The sequence below is a fragment of the Poecilia reticulata genome, linkage group LG15 (genome assembly GCF_000633615.1).
Source record: "Poecilia reticulata strain Guanapo linkage group LG15, Guppy_female_1.0+MT, whole genome shotgun sequence".
In the NCBI taxonomy this organism is placed as follows: domain Eukaryota; kingdom Metazoa; phylum Chordata; class Actinopteri; order Cyprinodontiformes; family Poeciliidae; genus Poecilia; species Poecilia reticulata.
This window is the reverse complement of record NC_024345.1, coordinates 13907387-13930366: the sequence shown is the minus strand read 5'-3', so window position 1 is coordinate 13930366 and position 22980 is coordinate 13907387. Positions and strand designations below refer to the sequence as shown.

The 22980-nt window shown below is 39.7% G+C and overlaps 1 protein-coding gene across 2 annotated transcripts in view; it reads right to left on the bottom strand.

Annotated features, from left to right (window-relative positions):
* Positions 1–17088, bottom strand: part of LOC103476798 (cGMP-dependent protein kinase 1) — a 91193-nt gene extending 74105 nt beyond the window's left edge. The window contains exons 1-2 of one of the 2 annotated variants that reach the window (XM_008429389.2): positions 16428–17088; positions 6438–6604 (exon numbers count right to left, since the gene is read on the bottom strand). In XM_008429389.2, the coding sequence (XP_008427611.1) occupies positions 6438–6604; positions 16428–16684 (424 nt within the window). In that variant the 5' untranslated portion in view covers positions 16685–17088. Of the gene's footprint in view, positions 1–6437; positions 6605–12304; positions 13097–16427 lie in introns of those variants that run through there. The other variant, XM_008429387.2, reaches the window with a different exon arrangement.
* Positions 17089–22980: the final 5892 nt, after the last annotated feature.

Here is a 22980-nt window from a genome sequence, read left to right as displayed (position 1 = left end):
ATATATAGGTATTGTTTATAGGTATAATATATAGGTATTGTTTACCTCCATTCTTGAATGTACAAGTCATTCTAATCTTTTGTTGACATGCATTGGCATTTATATACCAGATAAATAGGAAGTCATGGATGAGTTTTAAAAGTACAAAAAATGTGTTCTTAATAATTGGCACCAAATGATTTTGTAAAACATTTTTTTTCTCCGTAGGAAATTGTATTGCTAAATGAAAATAAGTTAAAGGTTGGATTCTCTCTGTGAGAATAAGCTAATGTAATGAAAGATTAATTTACTCCTATGGTCTTTTTTTTTTGTCCCGTATGTTTTATTTCCACTAAATGTTCCATTAACTTGCTTGAAAATCCCGCTCTGTTAATTGTCAGGTTCTTTATTAATCTTTTGTGACTGACCTTCCTTGAAGAAGGTGTCATCCGAATCTGTCTTCCCGGTGATTGTTTTGGCAATAAAATGGCCTATTTTTCCACATCTTTACCCAGGGTTCCAATAAGTGTGTAAAGCACTTGTACTCCCATAAACTTAGATTGGATTTGGATTCAGATGATCACAAAGATAGAAAAATCACAGCATTCTTATTTACTGCTAATGTTAGCAGTGTTATTGTACCTCTGTCGGCTAAATTCAGCCACGCCGTTGATATTCTGTGACAGATAATGGACCGTCAGCTCCATAACCAGACATTATTGGCTATCATGCCAATAAATGACACAACTGCCTCGGCGCTGCTCGTTTCATTTGCGAGGAAAATGATGTACAGTGTTCAGGTGACGCAGCTGCACGTTTGACAGGCAGACATCCTGTCAGCATGTATTTAAAAGAGACTCTGAAGACCTTGATACAAAGTCGACCAGTGGGCTGCGAACGCCTTTTTAGATTTGTTTAATGCAAAGCAAGCCTGGGGACGGCTACAGTGAAAACTCCAAACAGAGCGCACGGGGAAAACGGAGAAAAAGAAGCCTGCCAGAGAGAGAAACAAAAAAAAGATGGCAGTGTTTGTTGAAGATAAAAATCCTCGATCCACCCTGGGGGATTATGAAATGAAAAACAATTAACCAAACAATTAGCATAAAGTGGAAAATGACCAGAGCTGAATTGGAAGCCCCGCTTCCAGCTACGTTACAGTTCAGTATTCAGTTTCTGTCCAGGATGAAACCACAAAGCCCCTCTACAATTATTTCCCTTGCAGATTTGAATCATTCTTTTCTCTCTTTCTGCTGCGCTCGATAGGAACCAATTCATCATGCCAGTGTGACACTTGTTCACTGGTGACCTACCATGACAAGCCACCTCTGCCACAGGCATCATCATGGGGAAAGATTGAAATACACTGACTACAGATCCAAAAGGCTTGATGTTGATGCTCGGGCTATATTTGCAAAGCGTTTCGTTTTGATGACTCCAGTCACATTTCCCCAGGCGTAATTAACGATGATGTAGCTTCTTATGGCTTTTAGAAAGAAAGCCCAAATATATAAAAAGAAAAAGAAAAAATCCATCCATTTTTTTTTTATAGCACCCAGCTCTTTTCCATTTGCCGATATTCCATATCGAGTCGCAGGTGTTCAATCCGCAGAAGGGTTTTGCATGGGATTTGCATAAACTGTTTGCATATTCGACTTCTCTCTGTGGTCAGCGGATAAGGTACGGTTTTCCAGAGGTACAGGAAACGAGACTAAAATGTGAGCAGAAGTACAGGACGCATTTTCAGCAAATAATCTAACTTTAACCATGCTCCTACAAAGTGACCATAAAACGCGCTTTGAATTGTCCGTCTGAGTGTTACTTGTTTTGAGAGTTCACATCAATACGTGTGTACAGCGCGTTGAAAAATATAGAAACCCCTTGAAGCTTTTCACATTTTATCACTCTGCAAACACAGACTTCCATCCAGGACCCTCCCTGTATTTGGTTTCATTCATATCCCCATCAGCCCTGACCAGATTACATTCAACAAATAAGCTTTGTTTCATACAGCATGATGGTACCACCACCATGCTGTACTATGGGGATGCTGTGTATAGGGTCATGTGCAGCGTTGGTTTTCCTTCCCATATGCCAAAAAGTTTATTCTTGATGCTATCTGACTGGAGCACCTTCACTTGTTCGCAATGCCTGCTTGGTGACTTAAACTGTAAGAAGGTATTTTAACAACAACTTTTTTAACAACTCTTACATAAAAGGTAGCTACAAAGTACACAATTCTTAGCTGTCAACAGATTCCCGCACCTCAGTTGCAGCTATCAACTACAGTTGCCATCGATCTCCAGACAACTAAATTAAACTCAGGTGCAATTTATTTACTAATTAGGTGAGGCTCGAAGGATATAAGTCGCACTTTTCAGATTTTTTGTTGTAATAATAAAAAAAACATGAGTACTATTTGACTTCATCTTTATGTATTTGCGTTAGCATTTGTAAATGTGACAAGGTTCAATGGGGTTTTAATAGTTTTAGCATGACATTATATGCTTAACTAGCAGCTGTCTGCATACAAACAGTTCCTACCTGCTTTCCAACAAGACCATTTTAACCAATGTTTGTCTCAATCGAGCATCGAAGAAACAGATGGCCAACAACAGATGGAACAATCAATTGTCATGACTGATTCTCCTAAATAAAATATCAATCTTTAAATGCCACTGCCTCCACACCAACCAACAAGGCAGACGTCTCAATTCTTTTGGTTTATCCAAGTATTTCTGCTTGATCACATTTTGAGCTTGTCTTTAAGTAATGAAAAGTCACTTAATACGTTCTGTATTGCTGAACGTATTGCAATGCGTTCAGCATTGCAATACGTACAAATGTAATACTTACTCAAATGTAAGTATTACATTTGAGTGGTACTATTAAGGGATAATTTCTTTACTTTATGTCACAAAGTGAGCAATTTGATGTCCAAGAAAGGAAATTAAAAGGTGAAACATCACTTTCAGCACAACAAACTATGTAATTTGGTTTTGTTCCAAGATGCTAGAGAAAAAGAAACAAAAAAAGAAAAACCACACTGTCGCCCATAAACACTTAATTAAGTTTTCACTTGCAGGTTTTAACTGGCTTGTGTGGGTTTGGGTGAATTGAAAAGCTTTCAAAAGCATACTGTTTTGGAATTTATAACCAGCCACAACAAACATAAGATGCATGGCACAGTTAAGATATAATAATAATAATAATAATAATAATAATAATAATAATAATAATAATAATAATAATAATAATAATAATAATAATAATAATAATAATAATAATAATAATAATAGAAAAAGATTTGAATGACCTGGAAGGTGAAGCCTTGAAAGATTAATGTTCATAGATTTTTCAGGAAAGCAGATAAATAATTCCAAATCTCTGCGTGATGACCTAAGACCTTCATGAATAGAAAGCTTATTCTGAAGTGGATGTGCACTGTTCAAGTATGCAGTGACACTTGAACTATGACACTTGATCAGTCAACACAGAAAAACATGTTCTGCACGTATTTAAGGTGCGGAGAATGATTGGTGTTCACTAGATTTCTGGCAGCATTCAGGTAACAGTTGTAACTTCTGACCAGCATTTGTTACTCTGGTGCACTAACACTCACTCTTGCCTGAAATACTTTCATTAGAACAGCTTATTGGCAAGATGTGCCACGGTATTGTGAACAGTGGGAGCAGTGAAGAGAAACTGCTAAGACTCTCAATTTTCTACACATAATCAATGTTTTAGCATAGAATAGGATTTGAGACTATTTTGTAGTCTAGAAATGCAACATCAGTGGTGAGGAAAGAAATAGCAGCACCTTCACCAATTCAACTACTCAACAATTGAAACTATACTAATACACGCAATTAATGTTGCGGCACACGGGATGTACAGTGTCTGACAAGAAGAGACTACAGAAAGTGATCAGATCGGCTGGAAAGACTACAGGCTGTCCTCTGGCCCCTCTGGATGAAACTGCAACCTGTTGATGAATGTACAAATATTATAAAATCATTACGGACCACTTCCATCAAAGCCACCATCTGTTCAGCCAAATGTCCTGTAGACGGAGGTGTAGGAACAGCACAGAAACAAACACAGTGGAAAACGGCTTCTAGACACAAGCCATAAGAGCACTACTCTTATCTTAAGTGCAGTGCAGTGTGGTAGCTGTAAATGAGATGGTGCAAGAACTTTGTTTTCCACAATCCATGAAGCTTCCTAACAGCAGCAACGTTTGAAGCTAAAAAAAAAAAAAACACTTTTACATTATAAGTACATCTAAAAAAAATAAGAGTATTGTGAAATTAAAGAATTTTGTCAATCATTTCAGAGAGTGAACATCATGCACAAAGGGAAATATTTCAAGCTTGTTTATATATATGTCTGATGATTGGGACTTACAGATAATGAAAATGTTAATAATGTAATAAAGTGAAATATTGCAAACTAATGGTGTCACACTAATCAGCAAATTAACTCAAAATACTTGCAAAGGCATCTCACTTGTGTCTCAGTAATGAGGAAGAAAGCTGACTGGAATAACGTCCAGAACACAGTCACTGATGCCCCTTCACAAAGAGGTCAAGCCACAAAAGGTCGTTGCTGAAGAAGCTCGTTGAGTTATGTTCAAGCATTTTGATAGAAAGTTAAGTGGAAAGAAAAAGTGTGACAGGAAAATGTGCACAAGCAACATGGATAACGGCAGTCTTTGGTGGAGCCTCACAAGGAGTCGATTGAGGCTGGAGTCAGAACATCTAGATCCACTTCGCACAGACCAGTCCTGCACACCAGCTTACCAGGGCTAAGGGGAAAAAGAACTGGACTGTTGCTCAGTGGTCCAAATTCAAGTCCTCTTTTGAAATGAAAGTACATTTTGCATTTCATTTGGACATCAAAGTCCCAGAATCTGGAGGAGTGGAAAGGAACATTGCTTGAAGTTTCCACAGTCAGGGGTGCCATGTCGTCCACTGTTGGTCCACTGTGCTGTTTGAAGTCAATGCAGCCACGTACCAGAAACTTAATAGCCCTTCTTGCTTCCTTCTGCTGACAAGCTGTAAGGAGGTGGTGATTTTATTTTGCAGCAGGATTTCTGTCAGCCCACAACGCCAAAGGTACTAAAGCTGACCGTGGCGTTATTGTGCTTTTTTGGTCAGCTAAATGGTCTGACCTGAATCCTATAGAGGACGTATAGCAGATATTGTCTGATAAAAGACACTGGACCCAATAAGGCAGATGACCAATAAGGCCGCTGTCGAAGCAACCTGGGCTTCCATTGCATCCCAGATGCCGTAATTTATACAAAAGGAAAACCAACCAAGTAGAAATGCATAAAAGTGAAAATGCTTGTCAAACGCTTGACATTTCTGTCAGCTGGGATGATGTTCTCAGGCTTCCATGATACCAGACCACAAGACATGTCTCCGAGAATTAAACTCTGTCCTTGAGGGCATTCACAAGCTGTAAACTTCAGTTTGGTTTTTTTTATATTGCTGTTGGAAAAATTGCCTCTCAGAGTGGCCTTTAAGCCTTTGCACCCATGTCAGCCCAAGACTCATCCTACTCTGGATATTGATGCTTTCTTATTAATTTTTGTGAGCACTCTCACAAAGTCTTTTGCTGTTATCCTGTGGTTGGTTTGCAGATTTTACACCCAACAAATGTACATCTGAGATGCAGAACACATCTCCTAACTGACTACAGATATTCAAAGTTGAGTTTAGTCAGATCTTTTAAATATAAATTGCTACTTATGGTATAACCATGCAATGAGAAAGCTTTAAGAAAGTATATTTCACAAATATTCTTATTTGAAAGTGTTAGGGGTGAATCTGTAAAACGAGTAACAGGAACTTCAGTGACGAGTGCTCAATCTTGTTTTATGTCTTCATCTCTGTCGGTGTCCGCCAATTTCTCCTCCCAACAATGATCAATCACAGCTTCCACACATTGACTGAGACACTTTTCATTAAGGTCAAATCTATTGTCAGGGACAAAGACTCAATGAGCGTTTAACTGAAGCTCCTCTACTCAAAAACCATGGGGTGAAGCCGCCCTTCCAGAGTTAATATAGACATTGTGCTCCTTTTGCCATGTACTATGATCTCATGGTACACTTCTTTTAAAATAAAAAGGACATCAAAATGATGTTGGAAATAATCAAGTCAGTGGGTGCACATCATACAGAATAAAACCAGAAAAATCATAGGTGAATTATGATGTGACAGCCCTTGAACATTTTATTTTGTTATGTTTGTCAAGCAGAAACATAAAGAGAAAAAGAGGTTTGTTTTTTTTAAGAGCTCGTCCACACCTCTACACAATCTTAAGACTTGCTCTGCTTTTTACATCCTTGTTTTTTGAGGGATATATGTATATATTATTTTATTTTATTATTTTGCTTAAGCTAATTAGGGCCTCAAGATGGCCGATTTACTTCTGCAAAAGTGTCGTTTTACCTTCCATGACATACACCAGTGAGCCCACGTCGCCTTCCTTAATGATGCAGCTGTCCTTCCCATACTCCACAGGGTACATGCAGTCCACAATCTCCTGGATCTGAGACAGCTCCAGGTTCTTCATGAAGTCATTGTCCAAGATGGCTTCTTTGATCAGATCCTTGGACCTGGAAGTAAAGCAAAACAAAATTAGAACAAAAAAAAAACCAAAAAACAAACATTTGAGAGGTGACTTAAACATTAATCTGGCTTTAGCTTTCTCACACATATCAGGATTTTATCTAACAGACCAAAACAAACTCTGCCACCCCCATGTGTCACCCCAGAAATGGTGTGTTTAGGATAATACGTAGTGATTTTCCTCATGCATAGTGTTCTCCATGTTCATGAATGAGTTTAATGTTGTTTCAATCTGATCAAAAGCCTTAAGGTAATTGGTTTTCATTTAGCGTGGAACGTGTTATGCATTCCACACTGTTTAGATTTTTGATGGCTAAGCATGGTGGAAACCATGTCTCCTTTACTTTCAATAACAATATTTTGAATTGAAATTTTGCAGTAGCAACGTAACAAAGCAGAAAAAAGTTAAAGGCTTGTGAATATTTTTGCAAGGCGCTGTACCAGATTCACATGACCATCAATAAAACGATCCAATTAGCACAATTTAGTGCAAAAAAAACCTTTGCTTAATTAATATATTCTCAAGGACACTGACCTGTTCAACATGTAGCTTTCTTTCATTTGGTAATGACTGTCTAAATCAGACAGCACAACTGCTTTTCAAAAGCAAACCCTCATTAGACATCAAGGTAAAACTTGCTGTAGCCGCTTTCAAATGCAAGATAATAAATGGCTAAATCCAAGCCTCAAGGTAAAAGAGTTGTGGATATTCAGGATGCATGGCTGAAAGCCAAATTAGCCTTCAGGCTGCAGAGGAAGAATTATTTTTCCCTACCAGCTTTCTCCAACCGATTCGCAAAAAAATGGAAGAAAATTAACCGTAAAACTGACATGCAGCTGCGTGAACGTTTTCTCAGAAAAGTTAAAAGGAAACCAGGGTAAATGTATGGCAGCCACGTAATGAAAGGGAAAATTATCCCTGAAATCCGAGAGTACACATTAAACGGCGCTTATCTCGCCGAGGGGTGATACTTCTTCGTGAAGAATGTCCGCACTGACAGCAGGTGAATGCAAGCCAGGTGCAATGAAACACAAGGCCTCAAAGGAAACGCCGGTCTGATACTCTCCGATTGAAAGAGGTGAAGAGAGATGGGAGAGATGGCGGGGTGAGCGGGAATCGCTCGTTCATTGAAGTATGTCATCACCAGCGTCTGAGCTGCTCAGTCAAGCGACACACGGCTGCTTCTGACAGCATGTGGGCTAAATGAATGAGGTTAATAATTAGCATCTGTGTTAATCCAAAGATGAGACCACTTCTACAGAGACAGGAGGCCTTTCTAACCTAATAACCTAGATAAACGCCACCTATCCACAATGAGTATGAATTATTAAAGAATGTGGACCACATCTTGAGATTTTTTTTTTTTTTTTTTTTACAGCTTTTTGGCCTTTCTGTGCATTGTTTAGGCTGATCATGGATCACTTATAGCTAAAAGGGCAAACATCCTGGAAGACATTTATAAAGCAGCTCTCGTCGAAATACCAGCCATCGGCCGAAACCCTGCAGCTACACAAACAGAACGTCCAGCTACCATATCAGCAGTGCCCAGATTTATTCCCAGTCCTGTCCTGAGCTCAGAGTCTGTGTTTTTAAAGCAAACTCCTCTGCACATTTGTATGTTTATGATCTTGTGTTTTATAGGCACTTCTCGTCATGTTGAACATTTAAGGTAAAAAGAACCGGCTTGTCCATTCTGAGAATTTAAGTGTTGAAATCCTCCAACTTTTCTCCTATCAGGCTAAGAAACAACCTTTCAACAGTGATGATTGGTACATTTTCCTAAATAGCCTTAAAATACATCCACATGCAAAAATGCGATATGCCATTGAAAATGTAGCGCAATCAACATTTTTAATTTAGTGGATTTATTTAGTTGCAAAACAGAATGCCATGCCAAAAAAAAAAAGATTTTATGTTTGAGTTTTTTGTCACTTTTTGCAAATCTTTCATCAATAAAGAACCCAAACCGCTGCCACATAAATGGCTTAAAAGTGTTGCCAGTCAGCAAGACTAAAGTCTTCATGAATTGACCGTCAACACAACAATGTATCTCAAGAGCAACTTCCCTTTGTACCTCTAACTGCAAGTCTGAAACCTCCATGCAACATATTTGCATTTATTTGAAGTCTGTATATTCTTCTAAACTGATTTACGTTTCTTCTTTGCTTACATTCATCTGCTGGACTATTATCTTTTTTTTCCTGATAATGAAATGTATTTTTATTTTATAGTTGTGGTCCCACATGGCATTTTTTGATTCAGAATTCATCCTAAATTGTACACCCTCCTCAGTCTCTATAGTGTACTTGAAAGTATTACATTTGTATCACGAGCTGGAACTTTAAAGCATGTCAAAAAGCAAAAAGAAGAAGAAATCTGAAAGGGGGAAAATACTTTTCACAGCACAGTAGAGGACTGCAGCTACTACTACTACTGTACCTGGATGACCCCAAAAGACTCATTAAGTCTGCCCTTGAAAGTCTCACTACGCAGCTGCAGGAAATTTAATAAGAAAGGACTGATGTGTTGCAGCTGTTTTATATTCTCACTCTTCATTCTTTGTTAAAACCTTTGTCTTTCTTGGCAGACATGGAAGATTGCTTGGATTTAATCTTGAAACTTCCTATTAAATTTTTCGGGAGTAAACTTTAATAATAATAAAAAAAAAAAAAACAGCTTTTCTGGCTCTGATAACACAAGCCAAGATGGTGATGCTTAAAATAGTTTTAATTTCATGCTGTTGTAGACTCATGATGAAGTGAACTAAATTACCCTGATCCAGCAGTAAGCCTTTTCTTTCTTTTTTTATTTATTTTTTCTAAATTGACCTCCAGCGGTCTGGAAACGAGTTTTGTTGACCCCGTTTCTGTTATATTTCCACCCGTGAGACCTCCAGCCTGGCGGTCCTGATTGCAGCCATTGTTAAGCAAACCTCTTCCAACCAGACCCTATAAAAACATCTGCCTCCCTCGTCTTTGTGAGAATGACATATTTGCTTTCATCTACCAGTAAAGTTTAGGCTGAGCAAGTTCAGTCTTCCTTAAAAGGAGAAAATATGCTCTTAAAAAAAAAAAAAAAAAGAAAAAAAAAGAAAAATGAGCGGGAGAGGCTGACAGCAATGAGACAGGCAAAAAGCGATATATGGATAACGTATGTGTAAAGAATGTTCCACGGGTCTCGTAAAGAAGATGAAGTGGGTAAAAAGTGGAAGAAAAACACAAACATTTAGCCAAATGCAACAGGCATTATCACTGGACTACTAAAACAGCAAAAACATGATGAAAACGTTGCTTTTGCTTGAGAGGGGCACTTTATCATTTTGTCAGCTTGGTACTGTTAAAACCAGTGATAGCAAAGTCGCTTACACAGAAGAACGAAACTAAATTATTTAGAGTAGAATCTGGGACAATGTGATCCTACAGTGAGTTTCTCAAACAAACAGTCCTTAGAAAAGTTAAAATGAAATGTTGAGACCTAGCTGAGGAGATTACACTGTCTTTTTAAAAGCGAGAACATGATCACAAAGACAGCAAATTGTACAAAATAAATTACAACTATACTTGAAACAAAATATGCAGAAGAGCGATCTTTAAGCATAAGCAAGAGAACAGCCAATCCGTATGCAAAACAACAGCAGCGTGAATGTCAAAAACAGTCACTTTGACTGACTGAACTCCTATCTTCATTTTATTAAAATAAGAGAAGCATCATGTAAACTGACCAAGATCGCAGCCGCCCTGTTTTCCCTTGATCCATTCTGACAGGTGAGTGGCAAGTCAAAGATTAAAAAAATGAATTTATTTTAACTACACATCAAATGTGTCCAAACTAAGAACTCCCACCTTTTTTAATCTACAAAACAAATCAATCAACAACAAATGCTTTGATACACGTTTTTGTATTTATTTCACGAAAAACTGTTAAAGGTGAGGAATGTATCCTTTGATGCATGAAGGAGGGAAGTCTTGCAATTCCTTCATTTTATGTCAGATTCAAAGTATCGTCTTGATCAATAGACCTGCAGTATTTTTTTTATGTGGATAAAAATATATCCAATCCAGTCAAAACTGGAGTCACACTAAAGAAACCAAATAAATAAACTTGAAAATAACCAGCTCTTAAGGGTTTGTTTTTCTTCAGCACATTATTATAAGAAACAAGCACTGCACATTTTAATACCTTTTGGGGGTTTTTGTACTAATTTTGTTCTGACAGATTAAACAAAGATGTATTTTATATTTCAAATTAGGAGGGATAAAATGTAGTCTAAATGATTAATGATTAATTTTACTCTGAATCAGAAATTCCTGACTAGTTACTATTTTCATTAGCTGTACCATACTGCCATTTTTTTTTCTTTCTTTGCTTACACTGTATAAAATACTTAATAAATGTTTCAATAAGAAATAAAAAAATACATAAAGTTGTTTCGTGCACAACAGATATAATTTTCTTTTTTTTTTTTGTCTTTGTTCTTGTGCTGCTCATCCCAAGCAACATGGCACCCAGGGCATTGAGCCGCATTGCCAATGACAAATTGGCATTATAGCAAAGAGCTGAGTGCAAGAGTCAAAAAACCATCAACGTGCAGCACAATCCTCCAGGTTCTGGTCATTTAGCCGAGCTCAAAGTCATTGTCTCACTAAACGTCTCAGTACATTTTTACAGATGGATACACATGTGCACTCGTACAATAAAAGGCTCAGGGTGATGAATAATTATCATAATGAAGTGGTCACTTATGTGTTTTCTGCTTCTGCCGTACCGAGCCAGAATCAGACGGATATAAAAATAGAAATTCAAAGAGAAAAAGTCCCGCTCATGTTTTCTCCAGCACAGAGCTGACAGGCGTGACAGAGACTAATAGCATTTTTGGTGTTCAAACAAATAACACCTTTCATTTTTGAATCTGCTTACAGGTTTGTTTCCAGACATCTCTGAATCTGACACAAGGTCTCATTCCAAAATGTGACTCATTTTCCCCCTTTTCCCGCAGTTTCACATTGAAAGCACACCAAAAAAAAGTTTATTTAAATGATGTGTGCTTGAAGAGTGAAGAGGACTCTTCCTGTGCACCTTCCACAAGGAAGTGCAGAGCTCAACATTGGCTGAAACCACACACACACACACACACACACACACACACAGTTGGAAAATTCAGAGCTCTTCTTGGAGCGGAGCAGGGGACACTGTTTGCTTGAGAGTTTGAGAAGAATGAGACCTCTAGAGTAAACACGAACAGGGATGCTATTAAACTGCCTGTCACGTAGTCAGAATTTGTATAAAACAGACGGCAGTACATTAAGCAGAGCTGCTACCATTATCTATCTGGGCAATTCATTTTCCTGCGTATGGTTTTAATATGGAAAATGTGATCGTTTTGCTGCAAAAAGAAAAAAGAAAAGAAAGGAAGAAAGAATTCTCGTTTTTCTCTCAACTTTCCTTTTTCTGGGTGAAGAAGCTGCAAATATAAATTTTTTGTGCCTGAGTGCGGTGAGTTTACATCCCTCTCTAAGCTCGTTCCTGTGTGCGCTACAGGTGAAGCACCTGCTACGCCTCACGCAACATTACGCACAAGAATCCCACAGGTGGTGGGGGGGCGGAAAAAAATGGTAAAGCACACAAACAGAGCGCGAAATTGCAGCATGGTTATTATCACGAGTATAAGCCGATTCTGGACACCTACTGTGGGCTTTTGGCGTAGAAAGGTAGGGTGACATGGCTGAGATCCTGGATGTCGAAGGCGGTGGGTTCGGCCGAGATCGCCTGCCTCTTGGTCCGCTGCTGCTCCTGCAGCTCGGTCTGCTTGTGGACCTGCTGGGTCGCCGGCTTGATGATGGAGCGGTATTTGTCCAATTCGTTCTGCAATCTCTGTATGAGCTCGTCCTTCTGGTCGAGCTCCAGCTCCAGCTCGTCGATGAGCGCGTCCCTCTGGCGCAGCTCCTCGATCTTCTCCTGGAGCGCGTACTGGAGGTCGCGCAGCGTGCCCATTTCAGTGCGACTTTCCTACAAGTTTATACAAACGGTGTTCCGCCGAGTCTTTGTCCTCTCTCCTCTGCCAAGCGGCGCGCAAACTTTATCCGGCATGAACGGACTGGGAGGATGCCGCTCCTGTCTCCAATGAGAGGGGGGAGGATTCCTCGGTTCCAGGCAGATGCTGAGCATGTAAAGGTTACCGGCGTAGTTGGGGCTTTCCCTCTTTTGCCATAAATTTTATAAATCGCAATTGCGCAAATAAGTTTCCTCCTCTGTCTCTCTCTCTCTCTCTCTCTTTCTCTCTCCTTCTCCCTCCCTCGGCGGTGTGACATTTGAGGACCGTCCTCCCCGAGTGCGTCAAGCTGCGACCCGGAGAGAGAGCGCATGGCGAGAAGGGCGCCTACAGGAATCTGTGGCGCGGTGCAGTTTGATACACCAGAGAGAGCGGCGCTTTGTCTCACATGAATAATGAAGTCAGTGAAAAAGCCACAATTCGGTCATCATACCTCGGCAACTTGCCCCGAGGCCGCCGAGTTACAAATAGACGAGTCTTAATGGAAGCTGGAGGTGATGGAAAACTTAATGAGCCACTGTGCAAAAACGAGCAGCTGCCTCTGCCTGTTGTGTTTGTCTGCGTGAAATTGTCGAAATATCTGTAACCGGTCCCAAAGCTGAATATCTCAACTCAACTACACAAGTGATGAATATTAAATAATGACTTCCTCTAATCGGGAAACTTTATGAATCAGGAAAAGCAAGAGCATTTTTGTATCTGTATCCTGGTAGTAAATCACAAATAAAGTGATTTTTTTATTTATTTATTTTTTTGTGAAAACTGATGCTTCGGGTATAGCCACCCTGCAAATATTATGTTGTGACAACTGGAGCAAGTAAAAGGTGCTGGGAGCAAGAGGAAAGGAGCATCCTCCGCACACCTCATCTAATCTAATGTGGTGTGTGTGCACTCTGAACGCTGCTGGTGTCTCTGTCCACATGTTCCCAATGAGTCATCTGGAGCGCTGCGAAAAGATTTCGGCCCCGTGTGAGCTGAACAAATTCGGAGAGAGAATAAACTGCCAAGGACAACCTGATAGGATGAGGGGTGGGAGGGTTTACTCGGGGTAAAAACAGCAATTACTGCTGGGAGGTGAGAGCTGACAGGTATGGCGCTTTGGAAACTGAGGCTGGGGGGAAAGGAGATTTCCCTGGCTGAGTGGGATACGCCTGTGTGAGTAAGGCCTATTTTTCCTGACACATTGCATGTAAACAATTCGGAACGGAGACAGAAAGCAGGAAAAAAAAAAAAAAAAGGTCGCCTCTGCCCTCTTGTGGTGGTTTAAAGAAGTGACAAAAGAAAACATAAAAGTGGAAGTCTTTTGGCGGAAAATAAAATGACAAAACTTAAGATGAAATGAAATAGCTAAACATAAACGAAAACTGATTTTTGAAATAAAAAAAAAAATTATTATGAATGCCAAAATAATTCTGAATGTGGACTTCATTTAGTATTTGTAGGAAAAAGTTGCCATCCTGTTATAATCAGGGGAAACGTGAAAACAAGAAAGAGATATATCTGTAACCTGGTATTACAGTGTAAAAGAAACAACTATGTACACAATGCCAGACTTATTCAATCACAGCATAACTAGGAATGTTAAGAGTAGGCTTCCAAAAATATTGACTTCCTCTAATCGGGAAACTTTATGAATAAGGAAAAGCAAGAGAAATGTTGTATCTGTATCCTGGTAGTAAAACGCATTCATATAAATTAACACTGTATTAACTACAAAACAAAATAAAATAAGCCATCTGTGCACAGCAAGAGGTGCTAGCATATGCTGCTTGTGAAGTGTTGACTCAGGACATCTAGCAGCTGCACTAAAACATGTCAGCCTAATAAGGAGACATTGTTCAAAAGAAGGGAATTCCTTAAAAGAAATGCGTAATTCTTAAAAAAGGACATCGATGTCAACCTACAAAGTGTTCCAAAGCTGTTGCCAGACATCAGAGTTTAAATGAAAGCCTTTTGTAGGAGCATCTGTGAGGAACATCTGTTCAACTAGCTGCACACCAGCCTGTCTTGTTAGTCTGGATGTATTCTCCCAAAGCTTAGCTTCTTCGTAAGTGTCCAGAAATAGAACAGCTCGGTGTTTTAATTAATCTAACAGTCTCTTGCCTTTATGTTACTTCAAATCCATTTTCCTCCCAGTCAGTTGAAGTAGGCACAAAGCTTCAGAAGCAGCAAAGTTGACTTCCTATGTCAGGAAGCGTACAGCTGCCTTCAGGCCCCTTAAGCGCCATTTAGCATCCCTGCATCCAATCCTACATGAGAAGAAGGCCCTCCTACTGTCCTTCAAAGCTCCTCTGCGCTTTAAATTTCACCTCTCCAGTCACCCAGCTCAGCCCTTTTCCTATACAGATCAATAGAAATAGGATCCGTATCTCCAAGCTGCTGAAACCCGAGAAAGCGTGCAGGGGCGGTCCGCCGGCTCCACGGTGCCACGTCCTGACTCCTAATGGGGGAGAACGAGGGAGGAGGTCACACACCGTCTCTGACCCCATGTCAGTGCTCAGCCTCCTTACAGACGCAGCAGGAGTGATTGTCTTTGCATACATCCAGGATGTTCATTACACACAATTAACCTGTTTGTTCACTGGAAAGCCATCTGAGCATTGCCTGTGACTCATCAGCTCAGGCTAAAGAAAGAGTCCCAACAGAGTTGGTTACAGGCTGATAGACAGATAGACAGATAGACAGATAGATAGATAGATAGATAGATAGATAGATAGATAGATAGATAGATAGATAGATAGATAGATAGATAGATAGATAGATAGATAGATAGATAGANATAGATAGATAGATAGATAGATAGATAGATAGATAGATAGATAGATAGATAGATAGATAGATAGATAGATAGATAGATAGATAGATAGATAGATATTTAATGAGCAGCCTATCTGCTAATGAGCACAATGTGGACTTTCCCTGTGTCCTCTTTATTGATGCAAATCAAGTTTGGAAATTGTCTAGCCGCTTCAATCAAATTAACCTCAATGTCAGTGGCACGGTGTCAAGAGAGCCATGCTTCTTCTGAGTGTGCAGTATGTGTGAGACAGACCTCAAAACGACAAGTCAGCTGTGATGTTGATTGATTTAAAAGACAAAGACTGCCAAACTTTTCTTTCCGTGATTACAGCTGAGAGACAGGCTGAGCGAAGGTGACGTAAGCCGCAAAAAACGGTGATGACCTCAGGCTCACAAAACCCCTCAAAATAAGACCATGTGAACCTAAAACGAGCGCCTGAAGGTGATGAAGTAAGCATATGGTCAAACAAAGCGCTTTCTAATGGAGTATTAAATATCCTCAGACATGCACTTTGGGTCCTCAGCGTTCAGCTACTAAAAGCCAATAATGCACAGCACTTCCTCCAGTCTGTGTCCTTTGGGACCCGAGTGATGGGTCTGATCAATTAGGAAGCTCTTTCAGAAGCTGCGTCATTCACCCTAAGAATGAAAGCGCTCCTCCATTCATGACAAAGCTCCACAGCTCTCATTTTTCATAAATAAGTGTTAGAAAAGTTTTATTACTATTATTATTATTATTAATATTATTATTTGAGGTGGGATCTGAACTCCAAACTGACTTGTGTGTAAACAGGTTTGATCAATTTTCACACTCAAGCGCTGTTAAAAGCTTGTATATTGATTTAAACCTTCAATGGAAAATATTCGATTTTGCCAATGAGTGGGGATGGAAAAGAAAAAACTAAAATATAAAACATGTAACACGTATGAAGCACATGTGACGCAGGGAAGCGTCTCTTACCAGTCCGATTTTGGATATTTCCGAAACGTCTGTCTGGACAGGTCCTGGTGCGTCTGGGGCTCCGCGGAGATGCCCTGCGCCCTGCGGGTCCGGGGACCGATAAGTTGCGCGCTCGGCAGGACGGACTGGCATTTGTGCAGTTTCCTCTTCAGCTCGTGGATCTCGTCCTCTCGGTCCGCCAGCCGCCGCTCCAAGTCCCGTATCCTCTCCTCCTTCAGCAGCAGGATCTTGGCAAAGTCATCCTCCAGCTCGCTCATGCTGAAATCCGCGTTAAACTTCTCCAAGATAACGAAAACTCCCAGCAACTCGGACAGATCGGCACCAATCTCCGCGGCCGTTCTTTGATCTCCGATACGGTGATATGATGCTCCGACAGTCCCCTTCTATTGGGAGCTTGTCTGTACCACAGGAGAAGAGCAAAGCGGGCGTTTAAAGCCGAGGAGCGGCCGATTCATGGAGACTGTCCGCCAAGTCTCCAGGGAGCTGCTGCTGCTGGTGAGCCTTCATTGAGAAAGCAATTACAGCTGATCTTCTTCCCAGCAGGCCGTCGAACTTGGCACTGAAGAGCCGAGACAACTCCTGTAGTTCACCAACACACCACGCAGGAAGCACCCCCAACCACAGACGCCTCCGCCGTCCCTACTCCCGCTGCTGCTGCCGAACCGTGCAGTGTTCGTTTACCATGTACGTGCGCATACCTTTTGGCTACAACAGCGCGCACATCACCTCCCTGACCCTCCCGATTGCAAAAAAAACAAAAAAAACAAAAGCAAAAATCAATTGTTCCGCTTCTCGCGTCACCATACATAAAACTGGGTTTAAGCCCATTTGTAAACAGAAATCAGTGACGCTAAAGTACTCATTTCTCTGTATGGCAAATGTACTTGCATTTTTCTTTATCAGTCTATTTAAAGACATTTTGCTAAAACTTTACAAGTTTCAACCTCTCTGAAATTATGGAATAGATTGTCCACAGAAAGCTTCAAGCTTCAATAACTGTGACAGTCGAAGATTATATTGACCCGTAAGTCAATATAATGCCATCATAATTCTGGAGGTGGAGTGGGATGAGATGTTTGTAGCACAAAACGAGGGCATTAATGCATAATGCAATGAAAGCAGCTAAAGTAAACTTCCCAGTTACAGTAAAATGAACATTTCCATCGCCATGAATACAGTGAGAAGGAAATAGTAAGACGAAACCTTTGTGAGACACCTAACAAACTGGCATCTTATAGAGAGATTTAAAAGTCATATGTAGTTAGCTTGGTCTATCTGTAATTCATAACAGTTGGGAAAAATTATTTGGGATATACGCTTTTCATATGAAAAGTGCAAAATGTAGCAGCACTCAGTTGTAATTTCTGCTTTGATTCTGACTAACACTGTTGCTTTTATGTACACAGGAATGAGTCAGCACAATCCTCCAAACAATTTTGACCTCAAAGTAACTTGGTTTATATTAGGAAACCAGGGACTGATTATGCTAGTCTCAGTTTTCTTTACTGGTGTGGGTTTACTTTCACTACAGTGCGAAAACATACCTCTGAGGAAACATTTATCTCACCTCAACTATAAGTTCTTCTGCAGTTAGCTCCTTCAAACCATGCTTGGCCCAGTAATTTGAAGCTAATGCTACACACTTGTAGGTTGGTAATAAACACAAAATACTAATATGCAACGGCAGCTTCGGAAAAACGCTTTCCTTCGATTAAATCAGAGAGAGAAAGATAATGTAACTGAAGATAGTTATTCAAGTTAAGAACACAACTTGTCCTCCATTGTTTTGAAGAAGGACGATTTATTTTAGGGAATCTTATCGCAACCAATGACAACAAAGCCTAAAAGCTCTGTAAAAAACATATTTTTCTACCTGATAACTTTTATGCTCACAAACAACACTAGCAGTCAACTTGATGGTTTACCTGTGGACTACAACTGTCCTAGTTGTGGTGTGAAGTTGTGCCGTCATCCCTTAGCTTCGAATGTTTGCTTCTTTTAAATCTAAGGTTATGTCGACTCAAGGTCGCTGTCTGGAAACTGCCAGTATTTTCGCATGTTGATTGGGGAAAAGACCTACGTTTAGACAAGACACCTTGAATCCATTGCAGCTGTCATGCCAGAGAAACTAAAAGGCGCTGTGAGTTTAGCATGTCATCAAAACAGGAAGGTGCTTCACTTCACTGGCTTCACAGTAAGATCCATTTCCGGTGAACCGTGTGCTAAAGTAACACATATACAGAAGCTATTCATAACGCTTTCAATTTTTCACTCTTTTGTTTCATTGCAGCCATTTATTAAAATCAAAAAAGTTCATGTTATTTCTCATTCATGCACACTCAGGATTCCATCTTGACAGAAATAAGCAGAAATGTAGAGAAGTTTGCAAATTGATTTTAAAAAAACCTTGAAATATCAGTGTTATCGTCAGAGTCTCCGATCACTGGAGACGTGTAAATGCATGGCAGGATTGCAACAAAAAGTATATGGTCTCACTTAAAACTAGCCTAATATTTTTTTTTTCCTTACGCAAATTAATGTCTTTATTTAATAGAGAGAAATCTCTTCTCTACATCTGGTTACAACCACAAAGCTCTAAGACATGATGATATTTTATCTTTAATGTTCTGTTTTGACCTACTTAAAAACGGTAAGAGTTTGATAAGTTACTGTAGCCCAGACTCAAGCAATTATAAGAAATTATGAGGATTTCTTCAGTGAGAATAATTTGCTGATGGATCATCTTCCTTTTTTTGCAGATCCACAGCCTCCATTTCATTTTCCATATATTGCAAACTTAAGTCAGTTTAAAACAAAGCAGGTTATCTTGTTGCAAAACTGAAAGTATAATGTAAACATCAACAAAACATGAAATTAATGTGCTTTTTTTATGTATGACAACAGTTTTGTAACAACAGTGTTTCTCTGACTTCACCCACTAATCATCCCCACCCTCACTGTAATATTAATAACTGAACAGGAGTCTATGCACCATTTTTCATCCCTCCAACTAAATCTGTTGCCAGTGAATGAATTCATTGAGGAAAAGCAGGGAGGGCTCAAGGGTGCGAGACGGATGTTTCATTAAGATTCTGAGTTAAAAATAGAGTGAACAGATCCTCACTTTGCCGGTGGAGTTCAACAGATTTTCACCCTTGTCTACTGCTTTGCATTTCCCCTAAAAGCCACCTTTTCATGTCACGAGACAAGTGCTTGTTACTGGAATGCATGGAGCAAGAATTTGTTTGCCATATTCTTTTACAATATTATTTTTTTGCTGTAAATTTGTGGGAGGAATACCACCATTATGGGTGACTGTGCAGTGCTGTCATGAACGTTTGAGCATTTTAGATGTTGTTACGTTACAACCTCTAAGTTCTATGTATTTTTTATAGGGTTTTATGATACTCCATACACAAAGGTGTACATATTTGCAAAGTGGTAGGAAAAGGATTAATGGAAAAGCTCAAGGAGTGTGTAAGAGTGAATAAACCCTCACCTCACATGTGAGGCTCCAGGTAGCCCACTGCAGTCCTGCTTTTCTGGCTCTTATTAGGATCCTTGTTGCGTTATTATGAGAATTTGAATACAAACAGTACTGAAAGACTAGCACAAAGGTTGCCCTTAATCAATAAAGAATAACAGTCATGGATTAATTATGTATGGAGCAGACACTGTGTCCATTCTAATGGTGGTAAATTAAGTGTCACCTTTTGTCACCCAGTCCATTTCAATGGAAAATATTTGAGTGACACCCTATTCAGAAAAAGAAGGGGATTTGTGCATTAGGACAAAATGATGCGGTCCATCATCAATCAGGGTTTTCATTAATATGTCTTTGATCTTATAATATAACATCGACGCCTGAGAGGGCTCGTTATGTCGTCATGACTGTATCAGCGTCATCTGCATGGAGCGTTGCCTCCACACCAGAGTATTTCCATGTTTACACAGAGTGAGTAATGCTGTATTACCAGTTTCTGCATCTGTTGTCGGAGCACTTTCATGGGTCATCTCCCATGGATTTTGCAGGTCAGGTAATGGACAGCCAGTTGACCTCATGGCACCCGGAGATAGATGCTCTGACTGCACGAGAGTCTGTGGGCGTCACAGAGTTCATGTTGCCGTGCAGAAACGAAGCGTCCATGTGGGGTCTCAGCAGCTTCTCCAAGTGCCTGGACACAAAGGAAAGAAAAATGCTGTGCCCCCTCGAATGCCTCAGGGGCAGATCATCTTACCAAAGATGGCAGGGCAGACATTAGTCACTGATTTTCTGTAATACACTCTCACACACACACAGAAGAGGGCGAAGGACAGAAATTTCTTGGGTATACCCAGACATATGCTTGCACATCATTATCACTCACACCCACACTTGCGTACGAAGATTTATGTAGCTAATCACAAAGCAAAATAATCCCTGCAGATACAAACATAATCATGCCAGCAGTCTGGTTTCAAGAAGTTTGGAGGGATTTTTATGGGTGTGGATGTCGCATCAGTATGTTGTTGAAAGCTTCTGTGAATTTTTTTTCCCATGCCCGTTTTGGGGGTGGGGGGCTCCTTTCCACAAAAGGTGACATCAAGTCTGGGACAAAGGTGATGCGAAGCGACAGATGTGTTTCCCACGAGCAATTTCTGTCCGTCAGCTTCCTCAGTCCCAGCAAGCAACACAGCATATCCTGCACTTTCACATTAATACCATGTGTTAGCTTTGCATTGCATACAGTGGATGTGTTCTCACATTGTAACATGAGCTGCTGATTGATCGCCTGGCTCACAGAGGAGATAGATAGAAGTAGAGTTCAGGAAATCGACTTAGCCAACGCAATAATGATACTTCCTTCCTGTCTTCCTGCATTAGAATCATCAAAATCAGATACAGTGCATGAGAAGAAGGTGTATTTCTTGTTTTTGTTCTTTGATTTTCCTTGGCAAGTCTTAGTAATCTTGTCAGAAAATCACATCCTGGGCTTAGCAAAAGAATGGATCTAGTTTTGATTAAAATACAAAAGGCCACGTGATTTGTGTCACTTGTGTTGAAGGGGCTTACAGAAAGGGACACACCTGCAGAGGATCAATTAGTCAGTTAATATTTTACCTGCAGCAAAAATAGTGTAAAAAGCTGCACAGTGGAGCATTTGATAGCACTGTTGCCTTGTAGCAAGGAAGTTCTGGGTTCAATCCTGGCCTGGGATCTTTCTGAATTGAGTTTGCATGTTCTCCCTATGCATGTGTGAGTTTCCTCTGGGTACTCTTGTTTTCCCACAGTCCAAAGATATGGCTGTTTGGTTAATTGGTCTCTCCAAATAATCCTAAGGTGTGTATGCACAAACCATTAGATTGCTCTCTGAATGATTTTTTCCCTAATAAAAAATACAATAAAGATGTAAAAAAAAAAATTCTTTTAGAAACAGTAATGTAGCCCTTTCCAAACTTAAAGATGTAAGTGATTTTGTTTCTTATTTAATCTGGAATTTCTTTAGCTCAGAGCAGGATGTGTTCCTCTTTAAGATCTCTTGTCCTGCTTTATGTCTGACAGCTTCTGTCCTTCTTCATTTAGATAGTTTAGTCTTTGAAGCCAAAGCTGATGGGCTCCAGAAAAGTGGTAAGATCAAAGTAGACTTTAAGCATCTTAAAACTTTTTTTTTTTTTTTACAGAGAAGGCAACTTATGTTGAAACACAGAAATGGATGTCAGAGATATTCCACAGGTGTTTCTGTTTTGATTTTCTCTTGTGTTTGTTTAGTTTCTTACTTCACTTATGTGTTTCTGTTCTCTGCGCATTTTCGTTTAGTCTTCTCTTTGACACTCATCTGCCTAATTTTAGACTTTCTCATTATAATTTAGACCCACAGAACTGTTCTAGAATCATATTAAATGGAGAAGTCCACATGCCTGAGTATTCAACTTAGATATTGACTGCTTAGAAACTTTAACAGGTCTACACAGAATTAAAAAATCCTTTTGAAAAAACTTCTAATTCCAACTCAAAGTTGCAAAATTGTTTAAAAGAAAGCTGTTAGGTATTAAACAATGGATAACTAGGGAATATCTAATAGCTTTCAGAGAATGAAGTTCACCATAATGAGGACTCTTTAATTGATGAAGTTGCAGTCATCTGTGGAAGATCATGATCCTACTTTATTGGCAGCAATGGATTGTCACCTAGATTGTTTTTTGTGTTGCACTTTTAGTATCACATAAAAACTTATAAAATATCCAAAAACAGAGCATACTTTTCAGCCTTAGCAGGGCTTTCAGAAAGAAAATACATCCATGTTTAGGTTAAGAGATTTAACACAATGCGTCATACAGAATTTCAGATATAAACTTGAATAAATCTGTCAGATTAAGACTTGCTTAAGTTTAGTTGTAACTTTTAGGAAAATTTTCACAATTCTGTCACTGTTGTCCTGCTTTTTCTGAAGTAAAATATGATTATATCAGTTGGTTAGTTAGCCAGACAATCTATCAGTAGGTGCGTCCATTTAACACTGAATTGCGCAAAGTGAAATTGCAAATTAGCTTCATGGAAGAATGCAAATTTCGG